We start from the raw sequence: 24093 nt of genomic DNA, 5'->3' as shown, positions 1-24093 counted from the left end.
GGAATAACTGGATTAGCAAATTTGTGTCATTATCTTTCCCAGTCAGGTGAGTTTTCTGCAATCTTTTTCCAGGTAGAACAGTAAAGCTGTTGCAAATATTAGTGTAAAGAATGCTTAAGTTCGGTTAAATTTAAATTGAAAAACAAAACAAAAAAAAGCAAAACAAACAAAAATCCAATTTTTGCTTACTGGAGAAGAAACAGGTCAAAAGTATTTTTATGTTTGTGTTACTATTGAGCTTCCAGGTGTAAGCCCAACGAATTTGCCCTACGTGATAAGAACATTGCTCAAGGCTGGCTCCCGAGGAAGGGGCAGCCCCTCAGCAACCTCTGTTCTAACAAGTAACAACAGGACACGTACACATTCCATGTTTCCTAACCTAGGGTTGAGGTGCTAAGCACCTTGTTTTTCTGGCAAGTTTTCTTCTGCGAGCCCCATTCCCTCCTCTCTCCATGAAGTAAAGATTTTGATGCCTTACAGTATTGCTTATGTTGTCCTTTATTAAGCAAGTTCTCTTGCTACAATAAGCAGTAATGGCAGGCTTCAGAAAGATATATAGTTGCCTAAAAATTAAAAGGTTATTGCTGGTCCTATGTATGTTGTTATGGCTACATGTCAAACAAATCAACTTCTTCCCCTGGGGAGTTATTCTCCTACTGCAAATCCTCCTGACAAATATTCAAGTCCATTATCTTGGTTTCTCTGCTTCTTACTGGCTCTGGTTTACACTTATGCCCTGTGCCTGACTGCTCCTTACCTGAATAGCAATAGAAGCACAGACAAAACTACAGTGGACCACATCAGCAAGGATGGAAAACATGTATTCACTAGAGCTTCTTATAAAAAATCTGCACAGAACTGCATGCAGCATAATATTTTTCCTATAAGCCATAGAAAACAGATGACTTAAGGCTTACCATTGCAAAACAAAAATGCCAATGTGCATTTAATTCTCTTATCTTACTGAAATCCTGATACCCAAGTGCAAGACAGGAAGTGATTTTAGTTGTAATTCAAGCTCTTGTCAGTTCCTGTATAGACTCACCTTCACTTGTTTCAACAAGAAAGATTCCTTTTCAGTACATAGAAGCAGCCCTCCTGCCATCCTGTTCTATCTCTTAAGTTTCTGAAGTAAGTGGATACTTGATACTAATACTAATATTAATTGATCCTCCTTTTTTAGCTATACAAAACATGCATTGACCTTTCCTCAAGGTAGACACAAACCATACTGAATTGATTTAAACTCCAGTTTCTTTCCAGAAACTCAGTTTGCATGCTAAAGAAACTGAGGTTAGTATTAGAATAAAGGCATTTGACAGGATTCATGTGAATTTACCAGAAGTCCAAAATACATCAGCTCTCGAATTCCCTGATCCTACAGCAGAAACCATATTAATCATTGCTATTTTCCTATCAATCATGGAACGTGTAAGTTCATTTATAACTTTAGTGAACAAGTACTTGCTAAATATCTGTTCAGTTAAACTTCGACTGAAGCCTTCTGGCACCTGGAAGGAAGTTTCACACTATTAGTTTCCAGTGGGAACAATATGATCCCCTTTGTAGTGAGGCAGTGACACAGCAGTACTACCTCACTACATAACTACATACATTAGTGAAACAAAGCTGATGTTCCCTTAGAAAATATTGTTATCTTTTAGTTACAAAATCTGTAAAGGATATCTTCTTCCAAGCTGGAAACCTGATTAGCCAGGCTGGTCTTCTTTTACTTAGCTGAATTTTGAACACTTAACTACTATTTTGTGAAAATTAAACTTCAAGGTGGATTTGTATTATTGACACAGATTTGTCTTTATTTTCCCATGACTCATATAGATGACAGATGCTCAAACACTGTTTTAGATTTTTGGCATGGTATCAATTTGCATTGCATTAGCCAGAGAAGTAACAGCTGAATGACTACCTTCAGCTCAGGAAAATTAATTTGGCAAACCATTTTAAGGAGCTCGGTAAAGATGATTTCACAGAAAATCAGTTTAGTAAACTGCTGCCCTAATTAACGCTAGCTTGATTTTTTGAACAACCTCCAACAAAGAAGTTCAGAATGACACCAGGAGAGTTATATAAAGGCTGAGCCTCCCTTTCTGTGCACAGACAGAGCCATGATGCACTTTCTTTTAAAAAAAACAAAGATAAATGGTAGGTGTGACTGAAGGATTAAATAATACTAATGAAGAGTCAGCTTTAGACACAGATTCCACACTGTATGGGAGAAAATTAGAACCATGGTTTTCCCACTGGAAGTAGTTTGGAATACGACCCCACCATTCCCTTCAAAAACGTAAATATCATCATCCCCACACCACACACGGGTACAGTGAAATACAAAGGAAACGGGCTGCTACTTCAGGAGCAGATGTCAAATTCGTGCAGCACCACAGATTTTAACAGGGCTTGCAGGAAGCTCAGCACTCCTTTGTGCAAGCTCAGAAGACAATCCAGGAAAAGGCTTTGAATGAACTTTTGCCGGCCACCCCACGCTGCTAACTAGATGCCTTCCTGCTTTTATGAGATAATTCTCTGCTTCGATGCAGTTCAGTCATTTTTCTAAAGGGGTTCCCCGTTCTCTCTGTTCCTCCCGGTCCCTACACCGGGCTGTCCCCTCGTTACGGTGGATGCCCCTGCAGCAGCAAGGAAGCGCAAGAGCGGCAAGACTCCCATACTGCTTCCCAGCGGAGGGGGGAAACGCTGGTGGCAAGAAATCTTCAGAAAGGTAGAATGGTTTCACAGAGCAAAAACGGTGCTTCCTAAACTCTAGTTACTGTTAGCAGGGATCAAGTAATAGTCACTAACCTCTTAAATTCACAGAGGAGAAATGTGATCCTGTTTAATTCTCCTCCGCTCCCTGCAGCTTCTTCTTACACAACGCCCTGCAGATCCGGCACATCGGTGCACAGCTCGCCCTGCTGCTATCATCGCAGCAACACCCCTTGGCTGAGAGTCCAATAAGGACATCGTAGGGGCGGGCTGTAGCCAGAAGCAGCCGCAGCCGCAGAAAGGCTGGCGCGGGCATCGAGCCATTCACCTCACCCAGAAAACGCTGAGCAGGGTATAAAGGGAGGGATTCCCCCGGGGACCTGGGGAATACCCCAGTTCAGCCAAAGCAACCCAGACCCCAACGTGCCGAGGCTTGTTGAGGCTGGTACCTATTAGCGCTTGCATCCGCTGGCTTCGTGCTGTAGGCTGTCGTTACTCAGGGAGATGGGAGTTTCAGCAGTGCCAAGCCTCCCAGAAGAAAAGCAATGACGTCTGCGCCTGGCTTTGCCCTAGCAAGCTGCATATGGATAGTAGCTGTTGGGACAAAGCAGGCGTTACACAAGCTCTTACTCAGGGCTATTTCCCCCCGTCCAACATAGACTGCTTCTTGGCACACAAAATGCCAGGCTTCAGCACTAGCTTTTCCTTAGAGAAACACCCTGCCCAGCTCTTTCTTCTACCCTCTTTACTAACCTTGCAACTTGGGCTTCTTATCTATATGCAAAGGGCTTGTGCTCAAGGCTTGAAAGATAAAAGCCTGAGAAGGTGCAGCTGTCTTCCCAGAGGCCAGTAGTTCCTGCAATAAACAGGATATGAAAGGATGAAAATGTGAATTCCATAGCTCATGTTATGTCACGCTGATGTGGGGCATTTACAGACCGTGCTGACACCTAAAATTGTCGAAGTCTGACTAGAACTACAAAAATTAAAAAACCAACAAGCAACAACAGCAAAAAACAACTTGTGAATTAATTTGCCTCAGATGTAAAGTAGAAACAACTCTGCTGAAATCAGTAGCAAAACACTTTTCCACTTGAGCATGTTCTAGTCTGTCTCATGGGCTAGGGTGTTCGAAGGCAAGGGGGCCTGTGAGAACTGGTTGGCATTTAAGCAGCTCTTCTTCCAAGCTCAGGATCGGTGCATCCCTGTGAGGAAGAAATCGGGAAAGAGTGGCAGGAGACCTGTGTGGATGAGCAAGGAGCTCGTGCACAAACTCAAAGGAAAGAAGAAGGCCCATGAAATGTGGAAAAAGGGTCTGACTACTTGGGAAGAATACAGGAATGTTGTCAGGGTCTGCAGGGATGCGACAAGGAACGCTAAAGCCTGCCTAGAATTAAATCTGGCAAAGGGGATAAAGGATAATAAAAAAGGTTTTTTCAAGTACATTAACAGTAAAAGGAAGACTAGGGAGAATGTGGCTCCCCTGCTAAGTGACGGAGGTGTTCTGGTAACGGGGGATGCTGAGAAGGCGGAGATACTGAATGCCTTCTTTGCTTCTGTTTTCAGTGAAAAAGCTCCCCCTCGGGAATCTGAGACCCTGGAGGTTAGTGAGAGGATCTGGGGAATGGAAGACCTCCCTTCTGTCAGGGAAGAGGTGGTCCGAGAGCGCCTAGGCAACACCAATGTTCACAAATCCATGGGACCCGATGGGATTCATCCACGGGTGCTGAGGGAGCTGGCAGAGATGATTGCTGAACTGCTTTCTGTCATCTTTGACAAGTCTTGGAGGACGGGGGAGGTGCCTGAAGACTGGAAGATAGCCAATGTCACCCCAGTCTTCAAAATAGGCAAGAAGGAAGACCCAGGCAATTATAGGCCAGTCAGCCTCACCTCTGTCCCTGGAAAGGTGATGGAACAGCTTGTATTGTATGTCATCTCCAGACAACTGGAAGAAGAGGAGGTTATCAGGAGTAGTCAGCACGGGTTCACAAGGGGGAGGTCGTGCTTGACCAACCTGGTAGCCTTCTATGATATTGTCTCTGGCTGGGTGGATAGGGGGAGAGCAGTGGATGCAGTCTACCTTGATTTCAGCAAGGCATTTGATACTGTCCCCCACGACATCCTTATAACAAAGCTGAGGAAGTGTGGGATAGATGAGTGGACAGTGAGGTGGGTTAAGAACTGGCTGACTGGCAGAGCACAGAGGGTTGTTGCTGGTGGTGCAGAGTCCGGTTGGAGGCCTGTAAGCAGCGGTGTTCCTCACGGGTCTGTGCTGGGTCCAGTCTTGTTCAACATCTTCATCAATGACCTTGATGAGGGGATAATGGCCACCCTCAGCAAGTTTGCTGATGATACGAAGTTGGGAGGATTGGCTGATACGCCTGAAGGCTGTGCTGCCATTCAGCAAGACCTGGACAGGCTGGAGAGCTGGGCAGAAAAAAACCAGATGAGGTTTAACAAAAGCAAGTGTAGAGTCTTGCATCTGGGGAGGAATAATTCCATGCAGTGGTACAGGTTGGGGGATGACCTGCTGGAGGGGAGCCCTGCGGAAAGGGACCTGGGTGTCCTGGTGGATGACAGGTTGGCCATGAGCCAGCAGTGTGCCCTTGTGGCCAAAAAGGCCAATGGCTTACTGGGGTGCATTAAAAAGAGCGTGTCCAGCAGGTCGAGGGAGGTGATCCTCCCCCTCTACTCTGCCCTGGTAAGACCTCATCTGGAGTACTGCATCCAGTTCTGGGCACCCCAGTACAAAAAAGACAGGGATCTCTTGGAAAGAGTCCAGCGGAGGGCCACGAAGATGGTGAAGGGCCTGGAGCATCTCTCCTATGAGGAAAGGCTGAGAGATCTGGGTCTGTTCAGCCTTGAGAAAAGGAGACTGAGAGGGGACCTGATCCAGGTCTATAAATATCTAAGGTGTGGGGGGCAGAATGGCGAGGCCAGACTGTTTTCAGTGGTGAGTGGAGACAGGACAAGGGGAAACGGCTGAAAACTGCAGCATAGGAAGTTCCGCACAAACATGTGCAAGAACTTCTTTACAGTGAGGTGACGGAGCACTGGAACAGGCTGCCCAGGGAGGTGGTGGAGTCTCCTTCTCTGGAGATGTTCAAGACCTGCCTGGATGCCGACCTGTGCGACCTGCTGTAGGGAACCTGCTTTGGCAGGGGGGTTGGACTCGATGATCTCTGGAGGTCCCTTCCAACCCCTACAATTCTGTGATTCTGTGATTCTGTAATTCTAGTCAACTTATTTGAAGGAAATCTTAGGTCAGGCTGTATTTAAGTAAGGAGTAACAGCATAGTTTGTCTTTTTCTGCTAGGCTTAAAAATTCAGTTATATATCCCTTACATTCTTTATTCTGAAATTCTGCAGGATGGGATTGTGATGATATGCAATATACTATTCTTTTGAGATTTTCTCACTCATTCCTTCTCGCAGCTAACTTCCTCACCAGCAAGAGTCAGGAACACACTTAGCCTCCTTGTAGCTCCTTGTGCTTTCCTACAGTCATGTTATCCGTGTTATCTGAGCCACTTACAGAGTCCTAACACAGGCACAGCCTCCATGGTCTAACAGAACATTATCTGAACATGAAGTTTATACTGACATGGTTATGCTAAATGTTTCAAATGTGTCACAGAATGTTTCAAAATACTTGCCTCTCCCTCAGGCACTTTGAAGCATTACAGTTCAAGGTGGCCAAGGCACAGATCTACCCATCAGAAATTCTAATTTATAGTAATTACACAACTGCAATAAGGAGGAGCTCCAGAGTGTGGCTAAAGAATTACTTACAAGATTGATGAGCAGGAAGTTTGAAGAACATCAAAGCATGAATGAAGGTTGGCAACATATGTGTTGTATTGCATATAGAAGCATTGGCAGACCAGGATGTATGGCATTTAAAGACACACAAAGCAAGTTCAACATATGGTGTAGCTAATAACTAGCATGTGACTGTATGCTTAGCATAAAGTAACGAATCAAGTAGCACATGATAAGAAACCATAATGAATAGCAGAATATATGAAATAATGCATGTGGGCTGATGAGAGGCAATGTAGTTCAGTGTTTGGCTTCAGTAATAATGCTAGCATTTGTGCAGCCACATGTTCGGTAGTATCCAGGACCTCTTTGATCTCATAATTAACCTTATAAAAGAGAAAAATCTTTACTTTTCTGATGGATCAGTTCCCAAACCATGAGTGGGAGTGGCAACAGAAAGCAAAACAGGAATACGGAGCTACTTCTTCACAGCATGCTGGAAATTCCAGCATCTAGGTTGGTTTAAACTTGCTGGGTAACTACACTTTCTGGCTCCACTGCTTGCTGTTTGCCTCCATGCTCTGCCATAGGTTTGTTTGTTTAATTCAGGTGGCTAGATAACAAATGCAACACTTGAGGCCAGACCTGAGCAAGGTTAGGGAGCTGCTTCTTTGAAGGGGTAGAATGGAACCTGGACTCCAGAGTGACCATTTGTGACTGTGAGATGAGCAGGAAATGTGGCAAGAGAAGCTGGAGTCTTTGGGATGGTGACTGAGGAAAACACTGACTTTGGAGCAGCAGCAAATTGTGGCAGGAGTCACAGACTCCGTTGCTGGTGCAGAACGAAGACCTTTATAAATGTACATGTGTACAACCTTTTACACCCACACAATAACCTCTTAGTCACATGTACCAACCAGGTGCCTCGTGCTTGTTTACATCTGGTGCACGTAGCTACCAAGCTTGCTTACTCATTTGCAAGGTCTTTTGTTCATAATGTCTTTCTTTGTCCCACATCTCCCCCTTCTTTATTAGTTTGAACAGCAAGCATTTGGTGTTAATATAAAATGTATGTACTAACAAACATGCAAAAACCAAAAAACACATTAATCTGCCTGGTCTTTCAGACCCACGGTCCCAAACCTTGATACCACCCATCATACTAAACCCATGAGTTTTCAACCTGTAGCTTTTGCCCCGCAGATCAAAAATTTTGTGAGGTAGTTGGCACATTGTTGACGCTGAGATATTGGTTGTAGTATCCACTACCCAGTTGCTTCATTAGGCTTCAGCTGGGAGAATACCCAGAAGGTTGTCACGGATCTGAAGAAGCAGCAGGAGGTGTTGATGGTACAGTACAAGCAGGACTTTATGACTCTGGCTGGAACCCATTGCGGTCCAGCACCTGTGGAAACACAACCATCACCTCTTCCCCAAGTTACTGATGGAAATGGACCCTACCATTGACCAGAACCCAAGTTTTTAACCATCACAGGTCCCTCCTTGGAGTGCTCGCTCATTCACCATTCACTGAAGTAAAATGTTGATTTATTGGTGGTCCACTCTCATCCTGCCACTAGTACAAAAATTTAATACATCTGTTGCTTTGGCCAGTTTCTCGGTTGGGAATACACCACCCCTTCCCCCTTTTTGTTTTAGCAGCATGGCCTTCAGCATGCCGTGGGTGCATTCAATAATTGCTTGGCCTGTGTGTGGGTGTGGAATACCTGTAACATGTTTAATGCCCCAGGCCTGTACAAAATCTCTGACACATATTGAGACGTAACTGGGGCCATTATCTGTTTTTATGGTTCGTGTGACTCCTAGAGTTGCAAATCGAGCAAGAGATGCTTACAAACGTCCCATGCCTTTTCTCCAGTATGGGGAGAGGCTATGATCGCACCAGAGAAGGTGTCCACTATAACATGAACATTACTTCAGGTGGCCAAACTCAGGAATATGAGTGACATCCATCTGCCACAGTTCTGGTGGTTTCAACCCCCTTGAGTTGACTCTGTAAGACAGCGATGGTGTGAGCTGCACACAGGGCACAGTGGCTATTTGGCACCTGGTTCAGTGTAGGTCCAAACGATTTCTGTAGTGCTGTTGCATTTTGGTGGGAAAAGGTATGCGATAACCGCTCCTGTTCAAACATACCAGGTACAACCACAACACCTGCCAGTTGATCTGTGAGTCTATTACCTTCTGTTAATGGTCCAGGCAAAGTGGCATGGGATCAAACAGGCACGATGAAGTAACATTCCTTTTGCATATTAATCAAAATCACAGGGAATACAGTAACGCAAATAGCCGCTCATTAGACACCACTTTTAAATATGCTGCTTCTATCCTTGTGACTATTCCAGTGACATACACCGAGTCTGTAACAATATTAATAGGGTCAGACCATTTTTGAAATACCCACACCACCACACCTACCTCTACTATCTGTGGAGATTGTCCTACAATATGAATGTCAGACATCCACCATCCTTGAGAGTCCTGCCAAACAATAACCAAATGTCCTGTCCCCTCTGATCCATCTGTAAAGACAGTCAATGCATCTAACGGAATAGGAGAGCATTTAGGAAGATCCTGTAACCAAAAATGGGATTGTAATAATCTGTGCCTTGGCAGATGCACTGATACTGTTCCAGGGAAGCCTGCCACAGCCACCTGAAAAAGCAGCAAAAGCAGCAAAAGCAGCAACAACCATTGTAACATATTACAGATACTGGCACAATAAGCACTGAAGGCTCCAACCCACTCAGTGATAATAGTCTTTGCTATCCCCTGATGATGAGGATGGTGATCATTTCAACCCTTGTAGTGACAGTTTTTGAAAACTGATGAGGCAAGAAGATCCATTCCAACATCAGGAGTGGGTCTTTTAATTTTGCATCCCATTGAAATAGGAGTGTGTATGGCTGGAAGTCCGGATTCATAATTAATGGCTGAAAGGGGAGAGCTGGATCGTATCTCCTGAATGGTGATTTGCACTTTGCCCTGAATTTAATCTTGTGTCCCCTTTTAATAATTGGAATAATGGATGCAACATTTTGTTGGTTATGCACAGTATGGGTCTGACCCAATTTATGGCTCCTAATAGTTTTTGCATATCATTCAGGATGCGAACCTCTGTGCTTATCTTTAAGCATTGTGGGGCTATGTTCTGATTCATAATTTGCCAACCCAATATCACCAGGGTGAGCTCTCCCGAACTTTCTCAGGAGCCACTTCTAATCCCTTTGACACCTTCAAGAACTGTGGTCACTGCATGTTGTATCTCTTCCCCTGACTGGGTTGCCACAAGAATGTCGTCCATATAGTGATAAATAGTTGTGTGGGGCAACTTTTCCCTCGCAGGGGATAGAGCCCTTGATACAAACCGTTGACATGCAGTGGGACTATTTTTCATTCCCTGGGGTAGCACTGTCCAACGGTATTGTTTAGCTGGTTCAGATGCATTAATGGAGGGAACTGAAAATGCAAATTTAGGCACATCATGAGGATCCAGCAGAATGGTAAGGAAGCAGTCCCTTAAATCAATAACAGTCAAACAGCAGTGTTTTGATATCACTGTAGGGGATGGTAGTCCAGACTGCAATGGTCCCACTTCTTCCATGACAACATTAATTTGTTGCAAGTCTTGTAATAGATGTCATTTCCCATTCTTCTTCCTAATCACATACACTGGAGAGTTACATGGGCTGGTAGTAGGAATTATGTGGCCAGCTGTTAACTGTTCCTGAACCAGCTCATGCAGGTGGTGTAGATGTCTTCCATATGAGTGATAATGCACCGCTTTTTTGATTTGTCCTCAAAATCAATCCCCACTGAGAGAGGCAGTCCCATCCCCAAAGAGTCAGTGGTGGTGGAGGTGGTGGAGGATGTAAGGACGAACACAGGCTCTTCTGCCTTCAGGACGCACTACTTGAATCACATGTGCACTCTGTACAGGGAGAGTCTGTCCTCCTATACCTGTCAAAGTGGTATGAACCTGGGATGGCCAGGAACTTTAGGCAATTACTGTTACATCTGCCCCAGTGTCCTTGATGTCAGACACCACAAATTTCAGCGATGGACTCCCTGATTCTAGCATGCAACTCAGGGTTAGCCAAATGTGTGATACCTTTTGAGCCCACAGTATATGTGGGGAATCTGTATAGCCAAACTCCTGTACAGCAATATGGGCACCTGATGGCACATGACAAGGAGGCACTGGCATCCATACCATAATTTTCATCTCCCCTAAGAAATCTGCATCTATGACCCCCAAAAGAGACCTTGTTAGAGGGTAGGTTTATTCAGAGGGCGGAGAACTTTCTGACAATCCTCATTATTATTTTCTATAGCCATCTTTTATAGCAATATTGCTGTGTCTTCTCATTTTCCACCTGTTTGTCCGGACTATCTTTCAATTTATCAATAACCTGCATGAAAGGTTCACCCAACCCCTGCTTTTTGATGATAAATGAATGCTGGAGCTTACCCACATCAGGAACCTTTAGAAAGGCACCTAGGGCTAAGTCTTTGGATTGTCTAAAGCCACAACATTCAGTTGCACTTGAGCCCTTGTGGCAGCATAATTACCTTCCCCGAGCAAGGCTTCCATACCAATGACTTATAAAGGGTCCTCATTCAGTCTATCCAGATTCTATATTGCCTTTTGTTGTGCAGACTCTCTCCAAAAGTCCATTTGCATCATGTATTGAGTACTTGTTAAAATCAGTTATGCCAAGGTCTTGTGCCAAGGACAAAGACTGTAATTTTTCATAACAGAACGCAATAGATTACCAGTACAGGCGGAGCCCAGCCCGAATTCAAGAACTGCTTTCCCGAGCTCTTGTATAATTTGAAAGCTTATACCCTCCCATCTCAGGTGCCTATTAGGTTCATAAATTACAAAGCTGTCTGGACCATGTCAAAATCCCCCTCCCGCTCCGCTTCTTTGAGGATCAGACACCAAACATCATGTGGATCTGGCAGGTGCAAGTCTGGTTCCTTCCTCGGGCTCACTAGACTGAGGTCTAAAGGGACAATTATGTCCTTATGGTTGCGGTCGTTTTCAACGGCTTCCAATATAGACGGAGCGGTGGGCTCTATTGGGACAGTGGATTCCACGTGTTCTTTTAGTGATTCAAAAACCGATCTCCAGGGCCCCAGAAGGTCTTTAGCCACAGGTCAGAGCGTGTAGCTGCGTCCCACAGCCTCACTCCGGCTCTGTCCCACGTTTCTGTGTCACAGATCGTAGCCCCATCTCCTCCTTCTATGTTACTGGAGACCCACACTAAAAGTCACTTAGATCAAAGCTTTCCACTTCAGCCTGGTGCTTCTGCAAAATTGTTTCCCTTATTTTGCAGACCGCCTTCTGCTCCTTTGTTACGCTTGTTCCCATAGTTGCCTGTTGCTCATCTGTGTCCTGCAGAAGTGTTTGTGGCTGTGCAGCTGATCCTGCTTCCTTTCAGAAACTTTGGGTACAACTTCCTTTCAGTGGCCCTTGGGTTGTACTTCCTCTCAGCAGCCCTGATTTCTGCTTCCTTTCAGCAATTTTTTGGGTTATGCTTCCTTTCAGCAGCCATAATTCCTTGCCACTGGTCATTTTGATAGCCGATTATCTCCCGAGGCTGACCCTGTTTGGCTGCCATTTGTGGCAGGAGAGTCCCAGACTCCATTGCTAGTGCAGAAGGAAGACCTTAATACATGTACATGCTTACAACCTTTTATACCCCCGTAACAACCCCTTGGTCACATGTACCAACCAGGTACCTCGTACGTGTTTACATCTGGTGCAGGTAGCTACCAAGCTTGTTTATTCATTTGCAGGTCTTCTGTTCATTATGTCTTTCTTTGTCTCACAGCAAATAGCACCCAGCATAGTTGTAGGTCTACTGGTATACAAATGTCTTCAACAGACTGTTCCTCTTTCCACAGGAAAGCAGAGAAATAAAGTGTCTGTAAATAATGAAGAGCTTTCATCACGCAAACAGAATAAACTAAAAAGAATTCTCAATGAAGAATGAATGTTAGCACAGAGGCAGGAGGAAAGGTTAAAAAACCTACAGCTTTGCACACAAAACAGCCTCCAAACAAGCTTTATTGGCATGAGCATAGGATGAGTTCCCACTAGTGTGGGCTGCCATCCTCCTTCCTAGTTGTGCCATATTTCTCACAGCATTTTTTGTTTTACCTGCACAATGTTTTATTTTGTTGGTTGTCTTTTCATGCCTATCTTTTCTCCACTCTGACAGGGCCGGAGTCCCAGGATCATTACAAGCATATAGCAGATGTATTAACTAACCTCAGCTACAATCTAGCAACCTCTCACTTTTCAACTTTGCCAGGATCACATAAACAATGCAAAAAATAATCATCATTCTGGTGATAAGACTTACTGGCAGCAACTAGAAGCCCTTGAAGGGAAAAAATAATAGTTGTATTTGGGTGAATTCAATAGCAGATAGTATTCCACTAAATCACAATGGCAAGCAAAAAAGTGTAAATAAGAAATTGGAAATGACTTGGATAACAAAACAGTCATGGCAGCAGTACCAAGAAGGATGTTCAGTTCAGCTCCTCAGTCAGGAGCATACAGTACTCAGCATACATCAAAGTATGTATGATGCACTGAGAAATAACAGGAGAGCAAACTCTGAAATTAGTGGTACAGTCACCATTTAATTTCAGATGAATCAAGGCTATTGTGAGCTGACACTCAGGATCCTCTACTCTAAGAACACATGCCCTTTACAAGAGCTACAAAAGCGTAAGTGCTGATCTCTTGCAGCCCTAGAAAGCTAAATAAACTCTCAGAGGGACATCAACTATGTGGTGCAGTGATGAGGGATAAATTTGGAGAGTAGCAATTAAGCATGCATATCATTTATGGACTCAAATCAAGAGATGCAATGAATTTTGGAATTAAGCTTTCTAGATTACTGAAAACAGACAGAAAAAGTTGAAAGTGGGCTTGGTGTTTTTGGTGTTTTTTTTCCAATTTATTTTAATGTATAGGTGTATGTTTTATGATATCCTTTGGTTTGGGTCTTGTCCTGGAAAAATAAAATAAAATTAAGTACCACACACACACACACAAAAAAAGTAAATTCCAAAGCAAGACAGAAATGCCTGATGTTTTTTTCTGGGGGGGTTATTATTTTCAAAGCTAGCAGGGTTTGGGTTCTGCCCAGGCCAGTGCTTTGCCATGACAGCAGTCTGAGTGCTGCAGCTGTCCCTACATAGATTTGCAGGATGCATCTCCGTTAACTGTATACCCTGCTATCCTAGGAAAGGCATGAAGCAGCCAAAGAAAAGGGGGAAAAAAAAAGAAAGAAAGAAAGAAAGAAAGAAAGAAAGAAAGAAAGAAAGAAAGAAAGAAAGAAAGAAAGAAAGAAAGAAAGAAAGAAAGAAAGAAAGAAAGAAAGAAAGAAAGAAAGAAAGAAAGAAAGAAAGAAAGAAAGAAAGAAAGAAAGAAAAGAAAGAAAGAAAGAAAGAAAGAAAGAAAGAAAGAAAGAAAGAAAGAAAGAAAGAAAGAAAAGAAAGAAAGAAGAAAGAAAGAAAGAAAGAAAGAAAGAAGAAGAAAAGAAAGGGAGGGAAGGAGGGAGGAAGGAAGGAAGGAAGGAAGGAAGGAAGGAAGGAAGGAAGGAAGGAAGGAAGGAAGGAAGGAAGGAAGGAAGGAAGGAAGGAAGGAAGGAAGGAAGGAAGGAAGAGGAAGGAAGGAAGGAAGGAAGGAAGGAAGGAAGGAAGGAAGGAAGGAAGGAAGGAGTATTTTAGCCACATAAGCACAGGTACATTCTGTCATCCTGCTCAGAGTCGTTCCCATTACCAGTTTATCCCCACAGCAGACACCAAGCTTGTGGGGCAGATGGAAAGGGCAAAGCAGAGACCGAGGAAACCCCAGCCCTATCCTCGAGGAGGGCAGTAGGACTGGCTCTCTCTTTCTCCCTCTCTCAATCTTTCCCTTGCTCCCCCCCCCCCCCCCCCCCAAAAAAAAAGTGCACAAAATGGCGGCGGGTCAAAGGGCCGGGCTTTTTGTGACACTTTGAAGAAAAGGAATTGCTATCCTTCTCTAAAAATCAGAGCCTCCCAGTCTGAGATCGGTTATTGCTGAAGACAAGGTTCTTCCCCCCTCCCTTTTCACTGCTGAAGCGAACTCCTCCTGCCTCCCACGCTGGTTGAACCAAGTCAGTTACGTTCTGCTTAATTGCATGAACTCGCGAAGCAGCGTAGCTCAGGGTGCAAAAGCGTGGACTGCATAGCTTCTTTTAACGCCAATTTTTGATGAGCTGAAGCACTGACACAGGAGCGAGCCTCCCTTGGGTCGCCTTACATGCTGGAGCAGTAGCAGGCAGCAACAGCAAGATGGCCCTGTTCCCCTGCCCCAGCGGCATCCTCTGTTGCTCCGGTGTGTCCCAGTGTTCCGGGCTCGGTTGTACCCTGCTACTGCCCCGTCCAGCAGATGGGCCGACAGTGCCCCTTTCAGCAGAAACTCAGAGCTGCACTCACGTGCAGCGTTATACCGCACCGTTTTGCCATTCGTTTCGACTGAAATTAGAGCGGTAAACCGGCTTCATTTAACGCAGTAGCCCGTGTTAAAAGTTCTTCAGTGTGATATACTGCCCTTTTGGCAGTGTATGCTTAGTGATTGCTTTGTCACAGTTTAGACTTCAAAATAATTGCTAGCTCTATTTTAACTTTTCTTTGCATGTACTTGGTGTGCGCTGTTTGTCTTTTTCTGAATATTACAGCACTTTAAGTTACTGTTACCTTAAGGAACGTAGCAGTTGCAGTTGTTGCATTTATTCCCCTCAGGAAGAAAGAATTCTCATGAAGGAGGGACAGCCATAGTATAAAGAAAGTAGTTAAAAAATAGTGTCTTTTTCTGTTTGTTTTATGACCTTTGATTTAGACTACTGTAAATTGAATTTAAAAACAAAACAAAACAAACAAACAAAAAAAACCAACCCACAAACATAGAATGGAGATAAGGTGCTTTCAGGATTAGAAAAATAAAACCCAAATGCTTCATTACTGTGTTACAACTTTTTCTAAGTACTCCTTTGCTGCAGCAGATGTGAAGTTAATGAGGTGTTCAAGGATTACTGCTGCATATTTTAACTGAAAGCTGGCTATTCCCTAGAAGTCAGGCTTTGCGTGTCTGCTGGTGGAGAAACATGGCTGAGAAAGCACTTACACGAACTTCTGAGTTTTGACTCAATGCCAGAGGAGCAAAGGAGCAAAATACCTACACAGATCTGACCTCAGCATAAGGTCAAGCAGGAGGAAGATTTGATGCTGGTGGTTGTTTTCACTATAACTAAGGTAGCTTTACTGTTGCCGCTTACACAGAGGGAGAGGCATGCTCATGCTCATGCCCTGCCCAGCAATGTGGCTGGTCCAGCACTTGGCTTGTACCTTGCACAGTCTGACCAGCACAGGTGAATGTGACTGATGAATTCAACATCAGAGGTCCGCTCGAGCAGTATTTTGTAACATTCTCTCATTTGGGGGATGAGCTGCTGGAGGGGAGCCCTGCGGAAAGGGACCTGGGTGTCCTGGTGGATGACAGGTTGGCCATGAGCCAGCAGTGTGCCCTTGTGGCCAAAAAGGCCAATGGCATCCTGGGGTGCATTAAAAAGAGCGTGTCCAGCAGGTCAAAGGAGGTGATCCTCCCCCTCTACTCTGCCCTGGTAAGACCTCATCTGGAGTACTGCATCCAGTTCTGGGCTCCCCAGTACAAAAAAGGCAAGGATCTCTTGGAAAGAGTCCAGCGGAGGGCCACGAAGATGGTGAAGGGCCTGGAGTATCTCTCCTATGAGGAAAGGCTGAGTGAACTGGGTCTGTTCAGCCTTGAGAAAAGGAGACTGAGAGGGGACCTGATCCAGATCTATAAATATCTAAGGTGTGGGGGGCAGAATGGCGAGGCCAGACTGTTTTCAGTGGTGAGTGGAGACAGGACAAGGGGAAACAGCTGGAAACTGCAGCATAGGAAGTTCTGCACAAATGTGCACAAGAACTTCTTTACAGTGAGGTGACGGAGCACTGGAACAGGCTGCCCAGGGAGGTGGTGGAGTCTCCTTCTCTGGAGATGTTCAAGACCTGCCTGGATGCCGACCTGTGCGACCTGCTGTAGGGAACCTGCTTTGGCAGGGGGGTTGGACTCGATGATCTCTGGAGGTCCCTTCCAACCCCTACGATTCTGTGATTCTGTGATTCTGTGATTTGCTCTCACTGGCTTACCTATGAAAGTTTGCAGGGCACTCTTAGAGCAGCTCTGAGGATTCGTGTGTGTCTGCGGCTTACGGGCTGGACTGGCCCAGTTCCACTGACAGGGCAGAGCAACCCACAGATCCACACCTCCAGAAAGGGGAAACGGAGACCCCAAATAATTAAAAACAGCAGTAACGATCTGAGGAGAAACAAACTTATTTACTAAGTATGGTATCAGAATGTAAGGTAACACATTGTAATACCATATAATTAGAATTGAAGCTAATAAATCAAATATAATGAGAGCGTCCAAAAGGTGGATAGGCCTCACCAAAATGCTGAGTCAGTTGAGCAGCATAGAGGAAAGCCGAAGGAAAAAGGGGGCATCAGGTGACCTTGTCAGGGGTTGTATCTCCAATCTGAATGCAAAGTGTTTGAGGAATGCAGTTCTTCTCTTCCAGACAGGTGCCCGGAACCAGAACATTAACTCTTAAATTCCCAGTGCACTGCATGATGTTTTGATGTGGGATACCAATAATCAAAATCATAAAACCATGACACATGATAGCAGCCCTCCTTGAGGTTGTTCTGAGAACTGTAACTGATCTTGAGATACAGATCTGAAGGACACATCAGTCCTCACCTACTTTTTGCTGAGACAACACACCGCTTGTGTGGCTCTCAACTGTACAAGTGCCACAAAGCAGAAGTCAACAGCTGATGTGCGTATTTGATATGCTTACATACCCAAGCAGGAGAGGAAGAAGGAACTCAGCTGGATTTTTCAGTTTGTCTGTATTGACTCAGTCTAGTATTTAGAGCTGTGATTTTGCACAACAGGCTATAGAAAATGCCCGCATTGTTTCTGAGTTTCTATATGTAAGCAGTAGTTTCATGACTATAAAGTTAATGTGGGAGTTTGAAGATGCCGTCTTATTTTTGTCTGCTGAGTATATTGTAAGGAATAAAAATGATGTGAGAGTGTATCTTTTACACAGCAGAACTTGAATTTTTTTAACACTTGTCAGTTCAGTGTTACATCTTAGTCTCACCAATTACATTCGCTAATATTTGCTGTTAAGTTTGTTCCAGGGATACTTCCTGGTCTGATATGAGAGTGTGTACAGTTAGATGATAGAAGACATGATAGAACGTGTAAAGATCCATTGGCAGGACAGGGCTGTTTTCTTCTTTCAGAACTGCACGGCAGTAATAACAGTCACATTTAAAACTCCTTCTCCCCCAGGATACTGTAATTTGCTTTTCTTTGTCTTGACATATTTTCATTAAATAATTGTACAGCATAACACAAGCTAAGACTGCCTAGTCCCTGTTTCTGAAGATACCTCAGAATACTCTGCATGTGCAGATAATTTGGTGTGGGTTTTTTTGCTCCTTCGCCTTTCTCACTTTTTCACCTAAATCAATCATAACAACTTCTTAAAATAACTGCAATAAACACAGTGAGGATTATTATCCTTTAGCTAACAATGGATTCTGCCATCATGTTATTAGGCTCCTCATAGATCAAGCTGGAGGCACATGAACAGGGAATGCTTTCCTTTTCCATATCTGTCACTGTATCTGCTTTGAAGAACAGCTTTGTAAGCTTCTCCCTTTATTAACTAACAAAGAGATAGAAATCTTCTACATCCATGTGTGCATGCTCCAGATGCAGATTAACCTCATTAATGCCAGCAGCAGTCTCCCAGTCTGTCTGGCAGGTGTTGGTCTGTATCTCACTACTAGGGCTGATGCTCACTTTGATGATGTTAAATGAGCCAAGAGCGTGTTTTTGAATCAGATTGTTGGCTTGGCCTTGACGTTTTCAGATGGACCACCAGAAGCTGCACCTCAGGAGCTTGCTTCACACCCTCTCACACCACTTGGGTGGAGAGAGTACCTGAGAGCATGCAGGTACTAGTCCCAGCTAACTACACGCACACACAGAGCCTTCACAGTGCAAAAAGAGTCCTCAGCATAGGGTATTTTGACCTGCACTATTTCTTGATGTAGGTAGAGCCAGCAATAATAGTAATATTATCAGCCTGGTGTTAAGCTAATTAGAAACTTATATTTCAGCTCCCACAGAAGGAGGACACATAGGGAACAGATACGCACATTGGGAAGTTTGATGCACTAGAAATCTGGCCAAGTCTCAAATAGTCAGTATTTCCAACTCTCTTAGTCTTCTGTAGGAGTCACTACAACTGTTTGCGTGGTGTTGGTGAACACCACAAATTGAAGGTGTAAACAAGGGCTGGTACACAAAAAGTTGGACTGTTCAAAGAGATAGGCTCATCTGAACAACATTTGGTTTGACGCAACGTGGAAAATTATTCACTCGAGGGTAGGAAATTACGTTGGGTACTTAGGAGCTGGGAGAAAATTCTTGAGTATTCAGATTCAGTTGTAAATACATGATGAATAGACTATTTAACAAGAGTTTTTTATTTGGTTTTCTTGGTTTTGAGAGACATCACAACTAGGCTGCTCCTCAACCTACCAGAGGAAAAAAATAAGTATGAATCAGTAGAAGAAAGGGTTAGCCAGAAACAGAGTGGATGGAGTCCTAGTCTGACACCTCCAAAGAGGAGAACAAGTCATAAAAACCTTTTTTTATATACTAAAAAAAAAAGTCTTAAAATGAGGAATGGACTTTGAGTTAAAAATCTTTTATGTCTTGTTAATTCCATGTGGACATCACTAATTCAATCTTTGACTTGCACACAATGTGGTATTCTCTGATCTCTTATATAATTTTCTTTTGTCCTCTCCACAAAATGAGCTCTCTCTAAAGCACAACATAAGCATTTTTCCAGAGGCCTTCCCTGTAAGAAACCTTGCCAAACAGCAGACAATTGTTCTTCCTCTATGCTGCCTTCCTTTCCATCATTATTTCTAGCCGTAGTAAAAGGCAGACTGCAAATAAACATTTGCCACGTTTGATGGGACTGGTTGTCCAGCATGTGTGCTATTAATGAATATTCTGAGGAGGGAGACTGCTTATCTGTCTAAAGAAGTGACGTGGCGCTGTTTCACATGATTTTGGATATCAGCCATTTAATTTGCAGCGAATAAAAGCTTTAGACTTGAATTTCTGCGTTGGCCCTTTACCATCATTTCCCCTTGGGAATCTGGGTGCTGCAACATGATTTAGGTCATGTGCCAAACCATTCTGACTAGTAGGTGGAAGAACGATGTTGCTTATTCCACTAGGACTGGAAAGCAACTATCAGCACACACAGCTACAGCATGAGATGCTGCAAGAAGCTTGAGAATACCCTCTGTTGAATAGAAAGTAGAGAACGGCACACAAGTTATTAGCACTGCAGTTACAAATTTATATGCATAATATTAGTGTTTTCTTATCTTTACATTTGATCTAGGCAACTGCATAGACACAGTACAGCTTTAGAAGTGCTGGCTTGTATTATTATATTTCTGCACATGGCATATCTGGAAAGTTTACCTTAAGAGACGATTTGCAGTAAGTAATACCTTAGGACCTCCAGATCCCCTGTGCAGTGTAGGTATAGGAATATAGGAATACACTAAGAGATATTCAACAGAAGCCATAACACACAATATATAAAAGTGGTAAGTAAAAGCTTACCAAGGGCCCCATATACGCCGAGTGACAGGCTTCAGTCCCTTAAACGCAAACAGATTTTGTATCGTAGCACATTTAGCCTCCTGCCTGAAGTATCTGTATACTTGCAATGCAAAAGCACCAGCACTTCTGTGTAAGGTTTGCCAGTCCTGAAGAAAATACACAGAGTCAGGTTAACATTCATTAGTTCATTCATTAGAGGTCCTCACGTTACAGGAGGCAGCTGGCCGGTCAGTCTCCTCCAAGTTCTCAGTACAGTGGTGGCCAGCCAGAAGTGTGTCTGCTCTGCAGCTTCCCCCAGCAGATACTTCCCCCCTTGACACCATGGCCATATATACATCAGCAGGAGACAATAAAACATCATGCATAAGCAAGGTCATTCACAGAAAGCAAGGAGACTTAGATACAGCAACAGGGCAGTTTCTCACATGCAAGTTTCTTCCAGCTGCATACGTAAGCTAGAGGCCGTTTACATGCACTCCCAAGCTAACATGAGCTCTTTCCCAGTCACCCATTTAGGCTGCGACATATATTTTTCCACCCAAGCATTAAAATGACTCCTCTTGATGCAGAAAGCTCTCAGATACCTTTTTAAAATTCTTACTGCCTATCACCTGCTGCGTTCTCCTTCCAACCTCCCCAGGTGCAAGGCTTCCTGTTGGAAATTGTGCTCCTTAGCTCTCTCTGCCTTACCCTGGGGTGGAGAGGAGCACACTTCTTCCAGTTTGTATCTTGCTAGGCACAGAAGACTAATTTTGAAATACAAACGTTACCCATCTTGCATGAAAAAGAATATGTTGTCTGAGCTTAAGTTACTTTGTTTTCTCCATTGTCAGGGACAAACAAAAATTCAGCAGACTTCAGAATAAATGAACTGGAATCTTGGGCTGTATATGTATTACAAGCACTGTTAAACACAGGATCTTTTCTTCCTCCCTTCTTTACAAGATCTACAGGATCTCTACTCTGCTTCCATTTAATTAAAGTTCTGCCACCATCTCATATAGGTAGCTCAGGTTCCAATTCATTAACAGAATGGAAAGATTTATTCTAAATGTGGGGCATAGTAAAAAGATGGTCTGAGGTTGCTTTTACATGGTAAGCTTAATGAGGCTGTTTTCTGAACCTAAACTGTAAACAAGCAACCATGCAAGTTGAAAATTTGTGTATGGAATGCTGGATAAATCTGTGGGAAATTATGAGAAAAGCTAATTCTAAAATACAATCCTCACTTTACTGGAATTGATGAAACATTTTCTCTGTGCTAGACTGGAGCCAGGGTTTTACTGTAGGTGCTTATCTTACTTTCTAAGAATTAATGCACGCTGCATAGTTAAGTTTCTCTGAAAGCTGTTGTAGCACCCTTCCTCAGCTCTTTCTCTTCCATTAAGATAAACTGAATCTTAAAACACATTCTTAAACCTTCTTCATCTTTGCTCCCTATTTTAAATGAGAAACTGAGTAGATATCCCTCCAGCATTCTGCTTCAGCAACACCACTGGCATCCCTTTTACTCTGTTAGTCATGATGCACACTAGTATGATGTCTTCCATCAGAATTTCAAAGCACTTAGCAAATACTAAGTATTGTGTCTTGGTGAGGTACGTAGGTAATTAATTTTAGAAGCCAATGCCATACAAAGGAAAGGGTGGATTCTCTCATTAGTACATAGCTTCTTATTCTTTTACAGTTATTTTCTTCACTGATGTGTGAAATTTACTTCACCTGAAGTAAATTACTAATGTAGAATTTGTTTTGGAATGTCTGCAGCAGCAGGAAAAATTATGATGCATGACATCTTTCCCATTTCCGTTATGAGAAAGCATGTCATTGCAACTTCATAGCATAAGGAGTTACAGTAAATCAGGTCAGTAGAGAAGACAGGTGAAGAGTTTGAGACTGGAGCTACAGCTCTGCCTTCATTTCTTAAGAACAGACTTGCCTAAATTTCTGTTGTCCCAAGTTTCTACAGGTAGAGAAGGATTTTCTGGAAGTTGCAGGTGTCATTTTCCCAGACACATTTACTCTTTCAGTCTGGAAATCCCATTTAGGAAGATTTTTAAAACTTCATAAAGCTTTCTGGGCTTTCTGGAATTCAGATAGCTATAGGAAGCAGGCTTTTCTGAAGTTGTTGCTGCATGTCTGGAAACTCTACGTCAGGACCAAGCATGCTCTGCAGCTGCAGAACATGAAGCAGCCTAGCAGGAGCAGCTGTGTGCTGTGCTCTCTTGCCATGCATCATTAAGTACAGCACTCTTCAGAAGTAGCACGCTTGCTGTAAACAAAGTTTGCAGCTACTGTGTGTGTGCAGTCAACCCCATACACTGTTGAGAGAACTACCCAGTTGTCTGCAAATAGGTTATACATCCACTTGCTCCAGGGTGTGCTGCAGTTGCTGCATATGCACATTCTTCTTTCACCCATTAAATCCGCTGCAGACATATGAGATTCCTATCCCTCAAGCTCACCTCCATATATCTACACCTTCCAAAGAAACACCAAAGAGGACACAGAGGTATTCCAGTTCTGCATTTGATTTCCATTTTCCTTCTTGCAAGTACTTGAGCTAAGACAGTACATTTATGAGACACCGTGAGACAATTTCATTGTGTGCCAATGCCAGAGGAGAAGTGGCAGTCCTCAGTTCCTTCCCCTTCCAGCCCTCTTGTTCTCAGTCATCCAGATGCTGACATTGAATGGGTTCTGGTGTGTGCAGACATCCTCCATTATCCCCTTTGATCTACTAGCCTGGAAGAAAAATAGAATCATAGAATGGCCTGGGTGGAAAAGGAGCACAGTGGCTGCCCAGAGCCACATCCAGCCTGGCCTTGAATGCCTGCAGGGATGGGGCATCCACAGCCTCCTTGGGCAACCTGTTCCAGTGCCTCACCACCCTCTGATGAAAAACTTCCTCCTCATATCCAACCTAAACCTCCCCTGTCTCAGTTTAAAACCATTCCCCTTGTCCCATCACCATCCACCCTCACAAACAGCCGTTCCCCTTCCTGTTTATCCGCTCCCTCCAAGCACTGAAGGCCACCATGAGGTCTCCCCGCAGCCTTTTCTTCTCCAAGCTGAACAAGCCCAGTTCCCTCAACCTTTCCTCATAGGAGAGTTGCTGTAGCCCTCTGATCATCTTAGTGCCTCCTCTGGACCTAACAGCAGAAAGGTGGACATTTTTCTCTGGAATATTGAGGTCACAAATCTAAATCACAAATACAAGGTAAAGGACCAGAGGAGCACCCAATCGGCTGCAAATATAGCCGGGAGTCTGGGAAAAAGACTGAGAGACTTGTCCTCAGATTTTGGCAACAGTGGCTTATTAGTTCAGCTTAACTGTCTGAGAAATGGTCGTTTGACTTCCTTCGTTTGCAGAACAGAGGCGCTACTTTGCCCCTTTTTCTCTTACCCTTAATGTTTATAGCTTTGTCATTCAATCTGTGGAAATGTGAGGAAGTGGATTCAGTTTTCAATACAACACTGTTTAAAAATCTTCCAATACTTTTTGGAAGGGTTATCAGGAACATTCTATGTCATACTTTTGCAGGAAATCATGTCTTGTGAAAACTGTTTTGAAATTAAACAAAATTTTCAGAAGCTTATGATGACTGTTACGGAGAATGTCTAGTCCATGATATCTTCTTTCTAACCCTCTGGAAAATGAATAACTAGAGAAAAAAAATCTTTTTTTTTTTTTTTTTTTTCCCAACTACATAACATTTAGCTAGATTTGGGCAGAAAATAAAACGTACTAAAAATAAAATGTCTGAGATATGATAGAAGACTTG

The 24093-nt window shown here is 43.6% G+C and overlaps 2 protein-coding genes across 2 annotated transcripts in view; one reads left to right on the top strand and one right to left on the bottom strand.

Annotated features, from left to right (window-relative positions):
• Positions 1-2952, bottom strand: part of BLVRA (biliverdin reductase A) — a 28530-nt gene extending 25578 nt beyond the window's left edge. The window contains exon 1 of the mRNA XM_052699016.1: positions 2818-2952. The gene's annotated coding sequence lies outside the window, so the exon portion shown is untranslated. The remainder of the gene's footprint in view (positions 1-2817) is intronic.
• Positions 2953-4993: 2041 nt separating this feature from the next.
• On the top strand, positions 4994-16517 carry LOC128088450 (uncharacterized). Its single transcript, XM_052699021.1, has 2 exons — positions 4994-5385; positions 16136-16517. The coding sequence occupies exons 1-2, from the start codon at positions 5045-5047 to the stop codon at positions 16515-16517; spliced, it is 723 nt and encodes a 240-aa protein (XP_052554981.1). The 5' UTR covers positions 4994-5044.
• The last annotated feature ends 7576 nt before the right edge of the window (positions 16518-24093 follow it).

The sequence above is a fragment of the Tympanuchus pallidicinctus genome, unplaced genomic scaffold (genome assembly GCF_026119805.1).
Source record: "Tympanuchus pallidicinctus isolate F22 unplaced genomic scaffold, pur_lepc_1.0 scaffold34, whole genome shotgun sequence".
Lineage (NCBI taxonomy): Eukaryota > Metazoa > Chordata > Aves > Galliformes > Phasianidae > Tympanuchus > Tympanuchus pallidicinctus.
This window is presented reverse-complemented; position numbering and strand designations above follow the sequence as displayed.

Coding starts and splice junctions, on each gene's coding strand:
- LOC128088450 (XM_052699021.1), top strand. CDS start 5,045: ATGGCCACCCTCAGCAAGTTTGCTGATGATACGAAGTTGGGAGGATTG. Junction 5,386..16,135: donor AAAAAGAGCGTGTCCAGCAG/GTCGAGGGAGGT, acceptor CGTGTCCAGCAG/GTCAAAGGAGGTGATCCTCC.